This window comes from Capricornis sumatraensis, chromosome 14, assembly GCF_032405125.1.
Source record: "Capricornis sumatraensis isolate serow.1 chromosome 14, serow.2, whole genome shotgun sequence".
In the NCBI taxonomy this organism is placed as follows: Eukaryota; Metazoa; Chordata; class Mammalia; order Artiodactyla; family Bovidae; genus Capricornis; species Capricornis sumatraensis.
The window spans coordinates 83,020,468-83,040,964 of NC_091082.1; the positions used below are offsets into that span (position 1 = coordinate 83,020,468).

The 20,497-nt window shown below is 38.7% G+C and overlaps 1 protein-coding gene across 1 annotated transcript in view; it reads right to left on the reverse strand.

Annotated features, from left to right (window-relative positions):
• The window catches only part of LOC138090308 (membrane cofactor protein-like), a 76,422-nt gene that overhangs the window by 17,239 nt on the left and 38,686 nt on the right, over positions 1–20,497 (reverse strand). The window contains exons 9-11 of the mRNA XM_068985792.1: positions 19,565–19,600; positions 18,795–19,053; positions 12,698–12,735 (exon numbers count right to left, since the gene is read on the reverse strand). Of these exons, the coding sequence (XP_068841893.1) occupies positions 12,698–12,735; positions 18,795–19,053; positions 19,565–19,600 (333 nt within the window). The remainder of the gene's footprint in view (positions 1–12,697; positions 12,736–18,794; positions 19,054–19,564; positions 19,601–20,497) is intronic.

Sequence of the window (20,497 nt, forward strand, 5' to 3'; positions counted from 1 at the left end):
ACCTGAGCCTTCAGTGAGTCATAGCAGTAACTGGAATGATAACTGAACACAGATTACCATCACAAACAGAAAAATAATTTTAAAAATTTGAATTATTGCAAGAATTACCAAAATGTAAAACAGATACATGAAATGAGCAAATGCTATTGGAAAAATGGCACCAATAAACTTGTTCATACAGGGCTGCCATCAATCTTCAGTTTGTAAAAAAATAAAATAAAATGCAGTATCTGCAAAGTGCAACAAAGTGAAGAACAGGAAAATGAGGTATGCCTATACCTGGTGGTGCAGAGGTTAGAGCATCTGCCTGCAATGCGGGAGACCCGGGTTCGATCCCTGGGTCGGGAAGATCCCCTGGAGAAGGAAATGGCAACCCACTCCAGTACTCTTGCCTGGAGAATCCCAAGGAGGGAGGCGTCTGGTAGGCTACAGTCCATGGGGTCACAAAGAGTCGGACACGACTGAGTGACTTCACTATATAACACTGTACAAGTTCATGGTGTATAGCATGATTTGATAATGTATACGTTGTGAAATAGTTACGACAATACATTTCTTAACACCCAATCATTCTTATGATTAGAAATGTTAAGATCTACTCTCTTAGCAATTTGCCAGGGCCATCATTCCTTGGATCTGAGGCTGGTTGGTTCCGGATCCCTCATTCCTTCCCTAGCAAATAAAAATCTGAATGCGCAAGTCCTTTAACATGGCACAGCACCAACAGTTCTCTCTGTCTGGGAATGAGCAACTGTCTGGATGTCAGCTGTTGTACAATGTAGCATCACTGATTACAGTCACTATGCTGAAGTGCGGTGTCGGAGAAGACTCTTGAGAGTCCCTTGGACTGCAAGGAGATCCAACCAGTCCATCCTAAAGGAGATCAGTCCTGGGTGTTCATTGGAAGGACTGATGCTGAAGCTGAAACTCCAGTATTTTGGCCACCTGATGCAAAGAGCTGACTCATTTGAAAAGACCCTGATGCTGGGAGGGATTGAGGGCAGGAGGAGAAGTGGACGACAGAGGATGAGAAGATTGGATTGCATCACTGACTCTATGGACATGGGTTTGGGTGAACCCGGGAGTCGGTGATGGACAGGGAGGCCTGGCGTGTTGCGGTTCACTGGGTCGCAGAGTCCGACACGACTGAGCGACTGAACTGAACTGGACGGATGCTGCACATTGTGTCTCAGTACTTATTTATCGTATAACTGGAATTTTGTACCTTTTGACACCCTTCACCCAGTCCCTCCATCATCCTTAGCCCCTGTCTCTGACAACCAGAAATCTGGCTTCTTTTCCTGTGAGTGTAGATTTTTGGATTCCATGTATCAGTGAGGCCATTCAGTATTTGTCTCTTTCTGTATGACTGATTCGCTTAGTGTAATGCCCTAGAGTTCTACAAATGCCATTGCAAATGACAGGATTTCCTTTTTTTTATGTTGAATGGTATTCCACTGTATGTGTATATATGTGTATGTACATACACGTACATGTATGTGTGTATACATATATATATATATATAAAATCTATATATCTCATGTTTTATTTACCCATTCATCTGGCAGTGAACCCTGAGATTTCTTTCATGTCATGGTTATTATAAATAATTCTGCAATACACAGGGAGGTGCAGTTATCTTTTCCATATAGTGATTTTGTTTCCTTTGGGCATATACCTGCAGTGGAATTATGGAATCATATGGTGGTGCTATTTTTACCTTTTTGAGGAACCTGTATACTGTTTTCCATAGTTGATGTATGAATTTACTGTAGATCTTAACATATTAGTATAATCAAAATATAAACTGATACATGAGTTTGTGGAAAATAATTAGTGTTTCTGCACTGCTGGACTGGTAGGATTTTTCTGCTGAGTGGTGGGTCCAGCACCAGCTCCCTTTTTCCTACAAGAAAAGACAAAAAGACAGCATCACAGGTAAACATAGCTAAGTACAGAAATTAAATTCTAGCAGCCCATTTGGAAACAATGAAAAAAAATGTTTTTTCAACACAAAAAGTCACTGAACTGGGAAATGATTTCTTTCTTAAAAATGATTTGGTTTCTTTAAAATGGTTCCTTTAAAGAAATTTCAAATGTTCAATTAGTCTCACTCCAGAAATCCCCTTTCTATATCTGCACTATACTTTTGATTCCTTCTAAAACAAGAAATAGAGCAGTTGCACATACTCAGTAAATATTTCCTTATTTTAGTTTAGGACCAGTGGGAAAGGCTAGAGAGAAATATGCATTTTCCCTAAAATACAATTTTAATTCTGGCTCTGAGATGAAACCTTTACAAAGGTAATGATATTGAGCATGTTAAAGTTCAGTAATGCCTCATTTATCCCTCACTGTAAGGAAATCACATGTTCTGGTTAGAGAGTCTCCTAAGTAACTAAAACTCATATTACACTGTTTTGGGTAACAATAGACAGCTTAATAATATCTATTATCCAAGTCCATCATTGCCCAAAGAAATATAGTGCGAGTCATATAGGTAATTTTGAATTTTCTAGAAGCTACGTTTAAAAAAACAAAAAGAAGCAGGAAAATTAGTTTTAATTTTATCTTGCCTAATCTGGTATTCATGGAGTATACATATTTTGTATTAAGTCTTTGAATCTGATGTGTACTGTGCACTCAAGCTCATTTTACATAGAATGAAACACTTTTTATGTCCTTGGCAGCCTTGGCTCTGGAGCTGGAAAACGCAATTCCACTGCCTGCTTAGGAAACTGACTACACCAGACAGAGTGAACCGTGAAAGTCGCTCAGTTGTGTCCGACTCTTTGTGACCCATGGACTGTACAGTCCACGGAACTCTCCAGGCCAGAATACTGGAGTGGGTAGCTGTCAGGGGATCCTCCCAACTCAGGGATCGAACTCAGGTCTCCTGTACTGCAGGAGGTTTTTTTTTGTTTAATTGGAGGCTAATTACTTTACAATATTGTAGTGGTTTTTGCCATATATTGACATGAATCAGCCATGGGTATACATGTGTTCTCTATCCTGAGCCCCCCTCCCACCTCCCTCCCCATCCCATCCCTCAGGGTCATCCCAGAGCACTGGCTCTGAACACACTGTCTCATGCATCAAACCTGGACTGACGATCTGTTTCACATATGGTAATATACATGTTTCAATGTTATTCTTTCAAATCATACCACCCTCACCTTCTCCCACAGAGTCCAAAAGTCTGTTCTTTACTTCTGTGTCTCTTTTGCTGTCTCACATATAGGGTTATCGTTACCATCTTTCTAAATTCCATATATATGTATTAATATACTGTATTAGTGTTTTTCTTTCTGACTTGCTTCACTCTGTATAATAGGCTCCAGTTTCATCCACCTCATTAGCACTGATTCAAATGTATTATTTTTAATGGCTGAGTAATACTCCATTGTGTATATGTACCCCAGCTTTCTTATCCATTCGTCTGCTGATGGACATCTAGGTTGCTTCCATGTCCTGGCTATTATAAACAGTGCTGCGATGAACACTGGGGTACACATGTCTCTTTCAATTCTGGTTTCCTCGGTGTGTATGCCCAGCAGTGGGATTGCTGGGTCATAAGGCAGTTCTATTTCCAGTTTTTTAAGGAATCTCCACACTGTTCTCCATAGAGGCTGTACTAGTTTGCATTCCCACCAACAGTGTAAGAGGGTTCCCTTTTCTCCACACCCTCTCCAGCATTTATTGCCTGTAGACTTTTGGACAGCAGCCATTCTGACTGGCGTGAAATGGTACCTCATTGTGGTCTTGATTTGCATTTCTCTGATAATGAGTGATGTTGAGCATCTTTTCATGTGTTTGTTAGCCATCTGTACGTCTTCTCTGGAGAAATGTCTGTTTAGTTTTTTGGCCCATTTTTTGTTTGGGTCGTTTGTTTTTCTGAAATTGAGTTGCAAGAGCTGCTTGTATATTTTTGAGATTAATTCTTTGTCAATTGCTTTGTTTGCTATTATTTTCTCCCATTCTGAAGGCTATCTTTTCACCTTGCTTATTGTTTCCTTCATTGTGCAAAAGCTTTTAAGTTAATTAGGTCCCATTTGTTTATTTTTGCTTTTATTTCCATTACTCTGGGAGGTGGGTCACAGAGGATCCTGCTGTGATTTATGTCAGAGAGTGTTTTGCCTATGCTTTCCTCTAGGAGTTTTATAGTTTCTGGTCTTACATTTAGCTCTTTAATCTAATTTGAATTTATTTTTGTGTATGGTGTTAGAAACTGTTATAGTTTCATTCTTTTACAAGTGGCTGACCAGTTTTCCCAGCACCACTTGTTAAAGAGATTGTCTTTTCTCCATTGTATATTCTTGCCTCCTTTGTCAAAGATAAGGTGTCTGTAGGTGCATGGATTTATCTCTGGGCTTTCTATTTTGTTGCATTGATCTATATTTGTCTCTTTGTGCCAGTACCATACTGTCTTGATGGCTGTAGCTTTATACTATAGCCTGAAGTCAGGCAGGTTGATTCCTCCAGTTACATTTTTCTTTCTCAAGATTGCTTTGGCTATTCAAGGTTTTTTGTATTTCCATAAAATTGTGAAATTATTTGTTCTAGTTCTCTGAATAATACTGTTGGTAGCTTGATAGGGATTGCATTGAATCTATAGATTGCTTTGGGTAGTATACTCATTTTCACCATATTGATTCTTCCAATCCATGAACATGGTATATTTCTCCATCTATTTGTGTCATCTTTGATTTCTTTCATCAGTGTTTTATAGTTTTCTATATATAGGTCTTTTGTTTATTTAGGTAGATTTATTCCTAAGTACTTTCTTCAATTTAAGTCTGAATTTGGCAATAAGGAGTTCATGATCTGAGCCACAGTCAGCTCCTGGTCTTGTTTTTGTTGACTGTATAGAGCTTCTCTATCTTTGGCTGCAAAGAATATAATCAATCTGATTTCAGTGTTGACCATCTGGTGATGTCCATGTGTAGAGTCTTCTCTTGTGTTGTTGGAAAAGGGTGTTTGCTATGACCAGTGCGTTCTCTCTGCTTCATTCCATACTCCAAGGCCAAATTGCCTGTTACTCCAGGTGTTTCTTGACTTCCTACTTTTGCGTTCCAGTCCCCTATAATGAAAAGGACATCTTTTGTGGCTGTTAGTTCTAAAAGGTCTTGTAGGTCTTCATAGAACCGTTCAACTTCAGCTTCTTCAGTGTTACTGGTTGGGTCATGGTGTTGGAGAAGACTCTTGAGAGTCCCTTGGACTGCAAGGAGATCCAACCAGTCCATTCTGAAGATCAGCCCTGGGATTTCTTTGGAGGGAATGATGCTGAAGCTGAAACTCCAGTACTTTGGCCACCTCATGCAGAGTTGACTCATTGGAAAAGACTCTGATGCTGGGAGGGGTTGGGGGCGGGAGGAGAAAGGGATGACAGAGATGGCTGGATGGCATCACTGACTTGAGGACGTGAGTCTGAATGAACTCCAGGAGTTGGTGATGGATAGGGAGGCCTGGCGTGCTGAGATTCATGGGGTTGCAAAGAGTCGGACACGGCTGAGCGACTGAACTGAACTGATTCCTAAGTACTTTATTCTTTTCATTGAAATGGTGAATGGAATTGTTTCCTTAATTTCTCTTTCTGTTTTCTCACTGTTAGTGATAGGAATGCAAGGGATTTCTGTGTGTTAGTTTTATATCCTGCAACTTTACTATATTCATTGATTAGCTCTAGTAATTTTCTGGTGGGGTCTTAAGGGTTTTCTATGTAGAGGATCATGTCATCTGCAAACAGTGAGAGTTTTACTTCTTCTTTTCCAATCCGGATCCTTTTTATTTCTTTTTCTTCTCTGATTGCTGTGGCTAAAATTTCCAAAACCATGTTGAATAGTAGTGGTGAGAGTGGGCACCCTTGTCTTGCTCCTGACTTTAGGGAAAATGCTTTCAATTTTTCACCATTGAGGATAATGTTTGCTGTGGGTTTATCATATGTGGCTTTTATTATGTTGAGGTATGTTCCTTCTATGCCTGCTTTCTGGAGAGTTTTTAGCATAAATGAATGTTGCATTTTGTCAAAGGCTTTCTCTGCATCTATTGAGATAATGTGGTGTATCACATTGATTGATTTGTGAATATTGAAGAATCTTTGCATCCCTGGGATAAAGTCCACTTGGTCATGATGTATGATCTTTTTAATATGTTGTTGGATTCTGTTTGCTAGAATTTTGTTAATGATTTTTGTATCTATGTTCATATTGGCCTGTAGTTTTCTTTTTTTTGTAGTATCTTTGTCAGGTTTTGGTATTAGGGTGATGGTGGCCTCAGAGAATGAGTTTGGAGGTTTACCTTCCTCTGCAATTTTCTGGAAGAGTTTGAGTAGGATAGGTGTTAGCGCTTTTATAAATTTTTGGTAGAATTCACCTGTGAAGCCATCTGGTCCTGGGCTTTTGTTGGTTGGAAGATTTCTGATTACAGTTTCAATTTCCCTGCTTGTGATGGGTCTGTTAAGATTTTCTATTTTTTCCTGGTTCAGTTTTGGAAAGTTGTACTTTTCTAAGAATTTGTCCATTTCTTCAAAGTCGTCCATTTTATTGGCATATAGTTGCTGATAGTAGTCTCTTATGAGCGTTTGTATTTCTGTGCTGTCTGTTGTGATTCTCCATTTTTGTTTCTAATTTTGTTTATTTGGTTCTCCCTTTTTTTCTTGATGAGTCTGGCTAATGGTTTGTCTATTTTATTTATCTTCTCAAAGAACCAGCTTTTAGCTTTGTTGATTTTTGCTATAGTCTCCTTTGTTTCTTTTTCATTTATTTCTGCCCTAATTTTTATGATTTCTTTCCTTCTACTAACCCTGGGGTTCTTCTTTTCTTCTTTTTCTAGTTGCTATAGATGTAAAGTTGGGTTATTTATTTGATTTTTCTCCTGTTTCTTGAGGTAAGCTTAAATTGCTATGAACCTTCCCCTTAGCACTGCTTTTACTGAATCCCATAGATTTTGGGTTGTTGTTTTCATTTTCATTTGTTTCTGTGCATACTTTGATTTCTTTTTTGATTTCTTCTGTGATTTGTTGGTTATTCAGAAGCACGTTGTTTAGCCTCCATATGTTTGTGTTTTTAATAGTTTTTTTCCTGTAGTTGACATCTAATCTTACTGCACTGTGATCAGAAAACATGCTTGAAATGATTTCATTTTTTTGAATTTACCAAGGCTAGATTTATGGCCCAGGATATGATCTATCCTGGAGAAGGTTCTGTGTGCACTTGAGAAAAAGGTGAAATTCATTGTTTTGGTGTGAAGTGGCCTATAGACATCAATTAGGTCTAACTGGTTCATTGCATCATTTCAAGTTTGTGTTTCCTTGCTAATTTTCTGTTTAGTTGATCTATCCATAGGTGTGAGTGGGGTATAAAAGTCTCCCACTATTATTGTGTTACTGTTAATTTCCTCTTTCATGCTTGTTAGCATTTGCCTTACATACTGCGGTGCTCCTATGTTGGGTGCATATATATTTATAATTGTTATATCTTCTCCTTGGATTGATCCTTTGATCATTATGTAGTATCCTTCTCTGCCTCTTTTCATGGCCTTTATTTCAAAGTCTATTTTATCTGGTATGAGTATTACTACTCCTGCTTTCTTTTGGTCTCCATTTGCATGAAATATCTTTTTCCAGCCCTTCACTTTCAGTCTGTACATGTCCCTTGTTTTGAGGTGGATCTCTTGTAGACAGCATATATAGGGGTCTTGTTTTTGTATCCATTCAGCCAGTCTTTTTCTTTTGGTTGGGGCATTCAACCTATTTACATTTAAGGTAATTATTGATAAGTATGATCCCATTGCCATTTGTTTTGTTGTTTTGGGTTTGAGTTTATACACCCTTTCTGTGTTTCCTGTCTAGAGGAGATCCTTTAGCATTCGTTGAAGAGCTGGTTTGGTGGTGCTGAATTCTCTGAGCTTTTGCTTGTCTGTAAAGCTTTTGATTTCTCCTTCATATTTGAATGAGATCCTTGCTGGGTACAGAACTCTGGGCTGTAGGTTTTTCTCTTTCATCACTTTCATCACTGCCATTCCCTCCTGGCCTGAAGAGTTTCTATTGAAAGATCAGCTGTTATCCTTCTGGGGATCCCCTTGTGTGTTATTTGTTGTTTTTCCCTTGCTGCTTTTAATATTTGCTCTTTGTGTTTGATCTTTGTTACTTTGATTAATACATGTCTTGGGGTGTTTCACCTTGGGTTTATCCTGTTTGGGACTCTCTAGGTTTCTTGGACTTGGATGGCTATTTCCTTCCCCATTTTAGGGAAGTATTCAACTATTATCTCCTCAAGTATTTTTGTCTTCTTCTTCTGGGACTCCTATGATTTGAATGTTGGGGCATTTAACATTGTCCCAGAGGTCTCTGAGATTGTACTTGTCTCTTTTAATTCTTTTTCCTGCTTTCCTCTCTGCCTCATTTATTTCCACCATTCTATCTTCCACCTCACTTATCCTATCTTCTGTGAAGGCAGATTCTTTACCAACTGAGCCACCAGGGAACCACAAAGGGAACCAAATGTGGGCCCGCTGGTTATTTCCAGTGTGCCTGCCCCAGCAAACCCTTGGGGTGCCCACCTCATGTAAGAGCTAACTGTGTTAATGCTGGAGACTTTAATATTTCCCTTGGTGGGAGAGGCATCACTGTGAACCAGCGCTGTCATAGCACAGGGCCTGTTCCATGGCTATTTCCTCAGGGTTATTGTGGAGAGAGATTCAGTAGTTAGGCCTGATCACTATATTTTTCTAATGGAATCCTTTTCAAAAATAGAGTTATAAATAGAAATCTAATATGTGAGCAAATAAATAGCATTAATATAAAATTAAATATTCATTTGACATAACAATATAGATATTTGAAGATGATTAAAATGCAAAAGTGAAGTACTAATTACAGCTTTGTTATATTACCTTTGGCATTTATTAACTTCAAGTATTTACAGACACTTGAAGCTCATGGTCTGTCTGAAAACTATTTTCCTGGTTGACTTTAGCCCCAAAGGCATCCTTAGAGAACCCAGCAGATACACAGTGCTGGGTAGGCCCACATGGCCATTTTAGCGGGTATGTTTTGCCTTTCCCTCTGCCCCTGTGATCAATGACACCTCCGTGCTTTTACTATGAAGTTGCCCTTCTTATAACCCTTTGTAGAATCTGCTCCCAAACTTGTGATTGTAACCTAGGGTAGTGCCTCGCATTACCAGTGGAGGGTGGTGTATCTTCTTATTGCAGCTTTGCAGACACACATTCTAGCACAAAAAAAGAACTTCCACAAAAAATTCATAAGACAATACTATCAAGCCCGGGTCCCCTGCACAGCAGGCAGATTCTTTACCATCTGAGCCACCAGGGAAGCCCAAGAGAGAACACTATGAACAGTTATATGTCAACAAATGGACAACCCAGAAGAAATGAACAAATTTCTAGAAACACAGAGCCGACAAAAGCTGAATCAAGAAGAAATAGATAATTTGAATAGTCCTATCACTACAAGTGAAATATAATTTGCAACTTAAAAACTCCCTTCAAACAAAAGTCCAGGACCCTAAGGCTTCACTGGGGAATTCTACCAAATGTACAAAGAGCTTACACAGATCCTTCTCAAATTATTCCAAAAGACTGAAGAGGAAGAAGCACCCCAAAGTCATTCCATCACCCTGAAACCAAAACCAGACAAAGGCACTACCAAAAAGGAAAACTGTAGGCCAGTATCTCTTTGAATATAGATGTAAAACTTCTCAACAAAATATTAGCAGCCAAATGCATCAATACATAAAAAGGGTCATATACCATGACCAAGTTAGATTCGTCCCGCAGCACAAGAATGGTCCAACATGCTCAATTAGTATGATATACCACACTGACAACAGAAGTGAAGGGAAAAAAACCACATAATCATCTCAATAGCTGCACAAAAAGCATTCAATAAAATACAACATCATTATAAAAACTCTTACCAAAATGGGACTAGAAGGAACACATCTCAACATAATAAAAAGTACTTATGACAAACCTACAGCCAACATAATACTCAATGGTGAAAAATCAAAAGCCTTCCCACTAATATGTGGAACAATGCCCACTAATATCTGGAACAATGCCCACTCTCAACATTTCTATTCAATATAGTATTGGAAGTCCTCATCACAGCAATCATACAAGAAGAAAAATGTATCCTAATTGGAAGCTATAACATTGTCATTCTATGCAGATAACAGGGTAAGGTACTATATATAGAAAGCCCTACAGAAACCACACAAAAGCTACTAGAACTGATAAACAAATTTAGCAAGGTAGCAGGGTACAAGGCTAACTTACAGAAATTGGTTACATTTCTTTACATTAACAATAAAATATTAGAAAGGAAGAGTAAAAAAAAAAAGAATCCCTTTTAAAATTATATCAGAAAGAATCAAACAGTTAGAAACAAACCTAACCTAGTAAGTAAAAGACTTACATGCTGAGAACTACAAAAGATTGACAAGGGAAACTGAAGATGATTTAAAAAGAAATGGAAAGATATTCCATGCTCTTGAATTTGAAGAATGACTGGAGCAAAGAAAATCAGGCATTTATGAGAAGAAAATTACTACAAATTCGTGAAAACATTTGTTTTTTTGAAACCACACAGTCCAGTCACTCAGAACAGGACTGGGCAATAGTAAGGGACAGGACAAAGGCCGTGGGTTCCAAGTCTGGAATGTATGCTGGAAGAGTTGGCTGGGGAAGGAGACTGCAAGGGAAAAGGAAGGAGGCCGGAGATAGAGCCCATGAGACCAAATGGGATCCTGCTTTAAAATTTGAGAGTTAAGAAACAGAAAGCTGTAGCAGAATATTTTAACCTTAGGACCATTTTTCATCAGGTATTTAAAATGATGTTTACTGACTTTAAAAGTGACTACTACAGTGCTTTTGTACTTTGGGATGGAAGCTGCGGCAGGCCAACTGTGTTCCCAAATCATCCTAAATACAAAATTACATCAAATCCATTTTCTATCAATGTTGAACAGCAATTTGGGATTATCTGCCCTCAGTATCCTGCTTCCACAGTTATTCCTAGAAACAGAATACAGTCTTATAAAGAAGTTTCTAAGGTGAAAACAACCGGTTTCGGAATGGGGAAAGATTATGGACATTCGACAGTGTAAAGTACATAATAAAAATCTTCACAATTTTTTTTAAAGCTTAGTACTACCCACAACCTTTTTTAAAGCATACATAGAGATGAAGAGTCTTTTAAAACTCCGATTATCTTATGGAGGAGAAAAAACTGCCAATAAGATTGATGATGCCTCTTCAGATTTCAAGAATATGAGCACATCACTAATGAAACTACACTCTAGTTCTCAAAGCAAAGTCCAGGCCCAGCAGCATCATTACTTGGGAGTTTATTAGAGATGCGAGACATCAGGCTGTACACCAGACCTAAGGAACCAGAACCTGCATTTTAACGAGATGCTCTGTGACTGATGTAGATATTAAAGTAAAAGAAGCGCTGTCCTGAACTCTAAAAGAGAAAGGCAAACCTCCCCCGCATTAGAGTCACTTCAGCTATTAAAATGATACAGAACTTGAAAGGGTCAGAGAGGGCTTCAAGTCTTGCTGCTGCTAAGTCACTTCAGTCGTGTCCGACTCTGTGCGACCCCATAGACAGCAGCCCACAAGGCTCCCCCATCCCTGGGATTCTCCAGGCAAGAACACTAGAGTGGGTTGCCATTTCCTTCTCCAATGCATGAAAGTGAAAAGCGAAAGTGAAGTCGCTCAGTCGTGTCCAACTCTTTGCGACTCCATGGACTAAAGCCTACCAGGCTCCTCCGTCCATGGGATCTTCCAGGCAAGAGTACTGGAGTGGAGTGCCATTGCCTTCAAGTCTTGAAGCGAATGTAAAATTAAGCTGTTCCATAACATTGAATTTCTAGTTGGCCACGTTCCTGTCAGGAATGGATAACATATATCCAAAAGTATTTGCATGTACAGTTGACCTTTGAAAAATAGGAGCTTGAACTGTGCAGGTCCACTTACAACTGGACTTTTTCAATAGAAATGTACTATAATATGGTGGCACCTGGAGTTGGTTGGATCTGTAGATGCAGAACCATGGATTGGCAGTGGAGGTAGAATAAATGTAAAACTATATGTGGATTTTCAACTGCATCTCCAATCACTGTGTAATGAAGAGTCAGCCATACTTTATATTTTACCAAAGGCAATGATTAATTACCCTTCCTACAGTACTTTTTGAAAATGTTTTTTCTTAAATTATGCTACTGTATATATGATTAATTATGTTTCATTGGTTACAGATATATCTTTCCAATATATTTTATAATTTTAATGTGGCATTTTTTTGTTTTCTTCACAAAGATAATTTAGATATTATGTTGTAAAATATGGGCTTTTTCTTAAAATTGAGATATAGCACTCTCTTAGCTTTAGATGTACTTACTATATATATATATATATATATATATATATACACTGCAAAATTAACATTACAATGTCTTGTAGATATCCAACACCATACCTATGTACAGACTATTCTTTCTTGTGATAAGAACCTTTTATATCCTCTTTAGAACTTTCACATGTGCAATATAGTATTACTAGAGTCACCATGCAGTACATTACATCCCCATGACTTATAACTGGAAGTTTGTAACTTTTGACTCCTTTCACCTAATTTGCCAAACCCCCAGCTCCTGCCTCTGGCCCTACCTGTTTTCTCCATGTACGAGCTTTTTTTTTCTTTCTTTCTGTTTTGAAAAATTCCACATATAAGGGAGATCATACAATATTTGTCTTTCTTTATCTGATTTATTTCACTTAGAAAAATGCCCTCAAGGTCCATGTCCATCCATATTGTTGCAAGTGGCAAGATCTCATTCTTTGTTATGGCTTAATAATATTCTATTATCTATCTATCTACCCGTCTCTCAGGTTTTCTTTGTCCATTCATCCATCAATAGATGCTCACATTGTTTCTGTATCTAGGCTAATGAATAATGCTGCAATGAATATTGGGGTACAGATATCTTTTCAAGTTAGTGTTTTCATTTCCTTTGGATAAATACCCAGAGTGGAATTGCTGCATTGTATGATAGTTCCATTTTTTTAGTATTATTTTAAAATTTTTATTATTATTTTTTTTTTACTTTACAATATTGTATTGGTTTTGCCATACATCAACATGAATCTGCCACGGGTATACACGTGTTCCCAATCCTGAACCCCCCTCCCACCTCCCTCCCCATACCATCCCTCTGGGTCATCCCAGTGCACCATGAGGAACCTTGATTATGAGATGATATAACATTTGGGGTTTTGATTTGCATTTCCCTGATGATGATTAGTAATGTTGAGCATCTTTTCATGTAACTTTTGGTGATCTATATGTCTTCTTTGGAAAATGTCCGTTCACATCCTATTCCCATTTTAAATCACACTGTTTGATGTTTTACTACTGAGTAGTATGAGTTCTTCATGTATTTTGGAAATGTAATTATTTGCAATTATTTTCTTCCATCCAGTAGATTGCCCTTTCATTTTCTTGATGATTTCCTTTGCTGAACATATGCTTTTTTAGTTTGATGTGAAGTGAAGTTGCTCAGTCATGTCCGACTTTGTGACCACATGGACTGTAGTCTACCAGGCTCCTTCATCCATGGGATTTCCCAGGCAAGAGTACTCGAGTGGGTTGCCATTTCCTACTCCAGGGGATCTTCCCAACCCAGGGATCGAACCCGGGTCTCCCACATTGCAGGCAGACGCTTCACTGTCTGAGTCACCAGGGAAACCCTAGTTTGATGTAATCCCCTTGTTTATTTTGATTTTATTGCCTTTGCTTTTGGTGTCAAATTTAAAAAATATCATTGCTGAGATGGATATCAATGAGCTTCTGCTTACATTTTCTTCTAGGAGTTTTATGAGTTTAGGTCTTATGTTCAAGTCCTGAATCTACTTTGAGTTAATTTTCCTGGATGGTGTAAGATGGTAGTCCAGTTTTATCCTTTTGCATATAGCTGTTCAGTTTTCCTGACACCATAATGGACCATACATGTGTGGGTTTATTTCATGGCTCTCTATTCTGTCCCATTGACCTATGTGACTGCTTTTAGGCTAACACTGCATAGGCGTGTGCAAAGAATGATGTCCTCTCTGAGCTTCTGAATTCGCCTGGGGAAGCCCTACTTGTCAAGGCTTCACTTAGTCCTTTCCCTCCAGCACCTGTAGCTTTTAAACATCGCTTCCATCACTTTGTTTCTTAGAAATGTGAACCAAAGGAAATACGTAAAATGTTTCTATGTATTTCAGACGTAATTAAATTGAATATAATGAGCTTAAAAAAATAAGATTTCTAGAGCATTATAATACAGTTTGAAACCAGGGAACATAGTCTCCAGCTGTTTTTTTTTTTTTTTCCTTAAGATTGCTTTGACCATTTGTGGTCCTTTGGCTTATATGAAATTTTTAGGATTGTTTGTTCTATTTCTGTGAAAAATGCCACTGGAATTTCGATAAGGATTACACTAAACCTGTAGATTGCTTTGGTTAGTCTGAACATGTTAACAGTGTTAATTCTTCTGATCCAAGAACATGAAATATGTTTCCATTTATTTGTCTTCTTCAATTTCTTTAATTAATGACATAATTTTCTGTATACAGATCTTCTAGCTCCTTGGTTAAATACAGGTACATTTTTTGTTTTGATGTTATTGTAAATGAGACCGTTTAATTTCTCTTTCTGATAGTTTGTTGTTAAAGTAAGAGATGCAACAGATATTTGTATATTGATTTTATATTTTGTAACTTTACTGAATTTGTTTATTAGCTCTAAAAGATCTCTGGCCTTTAAGGTTCTCTACATATAATATCATGTCTTCTGCAAATAGTGACATTTTCACTTTTTCCTTTTCAATTTGCATGACATTTTTTTTTCTTCTATGATTTCTGTGGCTTGGTGTTCCAATTCTATGTCGAATAAAATGGCAATGTTGATGTTGAATAAACTGGCTTGTCTTGTTCCTGATATTAGAGTAAAAGTTTTAAGCTTTTAACTATTGATTATGATATTAGCTGTGAACCTATCATTATGGCCTTTATTATATTCAGGTATGTTCCTTTTGTACCCACCTAACTCAGAGTTTTTAATCATAAATGGATGCTAGATTTTGTCAAATGCTTTTTATGCATCTATTGTAGGGAGCAGTGCTGCACTTTGCTGGAGCAGCCGTGAAGAGATACCCCACATCCAAGGTAAGAGAAACCCAAGTAAGACCATAGGCGCTGAGAGGGCATCAGAGGGTAGACAGACTGAAACTACAATCACAGAAACCTAGCCAATCCAACCACATGGACCACAGCCTTGTCTAACTCAGTGAAACTAAGCCATGCTGTGTGGGGCCACCCAAGATGGGCAGGTCATGGTGGAGAGGTCTGACAGAATGTGGTCCACTGAAGAAGGCAATGGCAAACCACTCCAGTATTCTTGCCTTGAGAACCTCATGAAAAGGCAAAAAGACAGGCCACTGAAAGATGAACTCCCCAGGTCAGTAGGTGCCCAATATGCTACTGGAGATCAGTGGAGAAATAACTCCAGAAAGAATGAAGGGATGGAGCCAAAGCAAAAACAACACCCAGTTGTGGATGTGACTGGTGATAGAAGCAAGGTCCAATGCTGTAAAGAGCAATATTGCACAGGAACCTGGAATGTTAGGTCCATGAATCAGGGCAAATTGGAAGTGGTCAAACAGGAGCTGGCAAGACTGAACGTCGACATTCTAGGAATCAGTAAACTAAAATGGACTGGAATGGGTGAATTTAACTTAGATGACCATTATCTCTACCACTGTGGGCAGGAATCCCTTAGAAGAACTGGAGTAGCCATCATAGTCAACAAGAGAGTCCAAAACGCAGTACTTGGATGCAGTCTCAAAAACTACAGAATGATCTCTGTTCACTTCCAAGGCAAACCATTCAATATCACAGTAATCTAAGTCTATGCCCCGACCAGTAACGCTCAAGAAGCTGAAGTTGGCCGGTTCTATGAAGAACTACAAGCCCTTTTAGAACTAATACCCCCAAAAGGTGTCCTTTTCATTATAGGGGACTGGAATGCAAAAGTAGGAAGTCAAGAAACACCTGGAGTAACAGGCAAATATGGCTGTGGAGTACAGAATGAAGCAGGGCAAAGACTAATAGAGTTCTGCCAAGAGAACACAAGGGTCATACCAAACAGCCTCTTCTAACAACAGAAGAGAAGACTCTACACATGGACATCACCAGATGGTCAACACCAAAATCAGATTGATTATATTCTTTGCAGCCAAAGATGGAGAAGCTCTATACAGTCAACAAAAACAAGACCAGGAGCTGACTGTGGCTCAGATCATGAACTCCTTATTACCAAATTCAGACTCAAATTGAAGAAAGTAGGAGAAACCACTAGACCATTCAGGTATGACCTAAATCAAATCCCTTATGATTATACAGCAGAAGTGAGAAATAGATTTAAGGGACTAGATCTGATAGACAGAGTGCCTGATGAACTATGGAATGAGGTTCATGACATTGTACAGGAGACAGGGATCAAGACCATCCCCATGGAAAAGAAATGAGAAAAAGCAAAATGGCTGTCTGGGGAGGCCTTACAAATAGCTCTGAAAAGAAGAGAAGCAAAAAACAAAGGATAAAAGGACAGATATACCCATTTGAATGCAGAGTTCCAAAGAATAGTACGGAGAGATAAGAAAGCCTTCCTCAGCAGTCAATACAAAGAAATAGAGGAACACAATAGAATGGGAAAGACCAGAGATCTCGTCAAGAAAATTAGAGATACCAAGGGAACATTTCATGCAAAGATGGGCTCAACAAAGGACAGAAATGGTATGGACCTAATGGAAGCAGAAGATATTAAGAAGAGGTGGCAAGAATACACAGAAGAACTGTATGAAAAAGATCTTCACGATGGTGTGATCACTCACCTAGAGCCAGACATCCTGGAATGTGAAGTCAAGTGGGTCTTAGGAAGCATCACTACAAACAAAGCTAGTGGAGGTGATGGAATTCCAGTTGAGCTCTTTCAAAACCTGAAAGATGATGCTGTGAAAATGCTGCACTGAATATGCCAGCAAATTTGGAAAACTCAGCAGTGGCCACAGGACTGGAAAAGGTCAGTTTTCATTCTAATCCTAAAGAAAGGCAATGCCAAAGAATGCTCAAACTACTGCACAATTGCACTCATCTCACACGCTAGTAAAGTAATGCTTAAAATTCTCCAAGCCAGGCTTCAGCAATACGTGAACCGTGAACTTCCAGATGTTAAAGTGAGTTTTAGAAAAGGCAGAAGAACCAGAGATCAAATTGCCAACCTTCACTCTATCATGGAAAAAGCAAGAGAGTTCCAGAAAAATATCTATTTCTGCTTTATTGACTATGCCAAAGTCTTTGACAGTGTGGATCACAATAAACTGTGGAAAATTCTGAAAGAAATAAGAATACCAGATCCAAGGAGATCCAACCAGCCCATCCTAAAGGAGATCAGTCCTGGGTGTTCATTGGAAGGACTGATGTTGAAGCTGAAACTTCAATACTTTGGCCACATGATGTGAAGAGCTGACTCATTGGAAAAGATGAGTTGGGATCCCTGATGTTGGGAAGGATTGGGGGCAGGAGGAGAAAGGGATGACAGGATGAGATGGTTGGATGGCATCACCGACTCAATGGACATGAGTCTGGGTAGACTCTGGGAGTTGGTGATGGACAGGGAGGCCTGGCGTGCTGCTGTTCATGGGGTTGCAAAGAGTCAGACGTGACTGAGCGACTGAACGGAACTGAACTGAACTGATTGATAAGACTGTATAATTTTATTCTATATTTTGTTAATGTGGTGTAGCACAGTGATTATTTTGCAGATGTTGAACCATCCTTGGATCACTGCTACAAATTCTACTTGATCACAGTGTGTGATCCATTTAATGTTTTACGGAACTCTGTTTGTTAAGGATTTTTTGTGCCTATGTTAATCAAGTTTATTAGCCATGACTTATTCTAAATATTTCATTAAACTGTGAATCACTTCCTTAAAATTTGAGTTTTATGTTTAAAAACTCCATTTTCCTTAAACAATATGAATTTGTACACTTTTTAAATTCTCAGTACTCCTAGCAGACTATTTTCATTTTTATAGACCAAGACAATACTAATGAGATGGCTTATAAATCCTATTCCTTTCAGTAATTTGAACCCCATCAGTTTCACTGCCACTTAGCAAATTAAGAAAATATAAAGGGAAATCAAATAATGCTGCTTTTAGTTCTTCAGTATAACATAAATAACAACTTTAAGTGAAATCAGTTTTTAGCTACACAGCTTCTTACAATGACCTAAGTTATACAGACAAATGGAGATCTTCATCATAAAAATTCTAGTGAATATAAATGCCAAATTCTTCACAGTGAACCATTTAAAAGTTCATCTGGGCCACTAGTCCAATCCAGGGAGGAGGGTATACCTAGGGTGGGAAAAACCCCATAACCGTCCATGATTTGCTGTAGAAGTTAAACCTCAAACTCCACGGAAAATTTTCTTATAGTCATAGTAGCTGAAAAAAATTCTGCACAAATTCCTCCTGTTGCAGTGATATTAAAAGCAGCTAAAAACATTTCTAGTAATGAAATGAAATTCAGGCAGTGTACTCATGCGGGCACATTAAAAAACATATGGCATGCAACACAGAAGACAAAGAAAACCTGCACAAAAATACGTCAAAAGTAAAAAGGCTACAATAAGTTAGAGGAAATGTGTTTTGATTTACCCTTTCATCTCCTTCTCCTTTTTCTGCGGCTTCTCTTTCTTCTCCTTCCTCTCCTTCTCCTTCTCCTCCTTCTCTTTCTCCTTCCTCTCCTTCTCTTTCTTCTCCTCCTTCTCCTTCCTCTCCTTCCTCTCCTTCTCCTTCCTCTCCCTCTCCTCCTTCTCTTTTAGTTCCTTCGCCTTCTCTTTCATACCCTTCTCTTCGTTCTTCCCACTGAAAAGACATCTGTATAGGCACGTGCAAACTACTATAACAGCAACAACTACAAGAGAACAGGAAACAAATGACATGTGACGCTGAAAACTAACCACCAAGATTCCAAACCAAGCAGAAGAAATCAATGTTAGTTATGTTTATTTCTGACCATTTCTATCACCAGAAACTACTCATTTATTTAGGCCTATGCACATTTACATTCCATCTTGATCTTCAGTATCTAAATCCAGCCCCCTGGAATCACTTGAACAGTCCACAGTAAGTTAGAGCCCTTACTTAATTTAGAAAATTATCCAAAGCATATTTGGGAAGTAGACTCACATGACCAATGGTCATGGTCATTTCCGTGTATTATTTAGGGTTTGTTACTAAGAGAACATGTAGAATATAAAACAATATACAGTCACCAACATAAGGCAGTATATCATAGAAAAGGTCAGGTATTATTAGACTGTTCTACTACGAAAACTATAATAACTGAAAATCATTGAAGAAATGCACATCTCATCTTCATATTACATCTTTATTTAAGTGGTATTAAAATTTGAGATACTCACTTGCAGTAAGAATAGCCAAAGCAATGATTCCTGCATCTGAGAAAAAATTTTTAAAGTTTTGAAGAACACATATGGATTCCAGATAGCAGCTATACTTTAATTTTGATCAGACCATCTAAGAACTACAGCAAAAATGTTTATCAATCTAGTTTGAGCATGACTGCTGAGTGCATCCAAGTCATTTTGATCACAGATCCTTTTTAAATAGATTCCAGGTACAGGATCCATCTTGTTAAACTCTTAACAGGAACCTCTCTTTTCACTGTGTTGTGCTGTAGCTTTTACAGGTTCTTGAGTACAGCTTATTAGGGGCTTCCTAAATGGCTCCGTCGGAGAAGGCGACGGCACCCCACTCCAGGACTCTTGCCTGGAAAATCCGATGGACGGAGGAGCCTGGTGGGCTGCTGTCCATGGAGTTGCGAAGAGTTGGACATGACTGAGTGACTTCACTTTCACTTTTCACTTTCATGCATTGGAGAAGGAAATGGCAACCCACTTCAGTGCTCTTGCCTGGAGAATCCCAGGGACAGGGGACCCTGTTGGGCTGCCGTCTGTGGGGTCACACAGAGTCGGACACGACTGAAGCGACTTAGCAGCAGCAGCAGCAGCAGCAAGTGGCTCAGTGGTAAAGAATCTGTCTGCCAATGCAGGACATGCAAGAGATAGGGTTCAATCCCTGGTTTGGGAAGATCCCCTGGAGGAGGAAATGGCAACCCACTCCAGTGTTGTGGCAGGCTTACAGTCCCTGAGGTCACAACGAGTTGGACATGACTTGTGATTTAGCACACAAGCACACCAAGACTATTTATTAGAATTCACTAGATTAGAGAAAATTACCTACATGTGTCTATATATCCCACCACTTAACATGTCTTGGTATCTGCATTAATAACACAATTGTAAATGTCAATTATTACTAATTATTTGTGACAC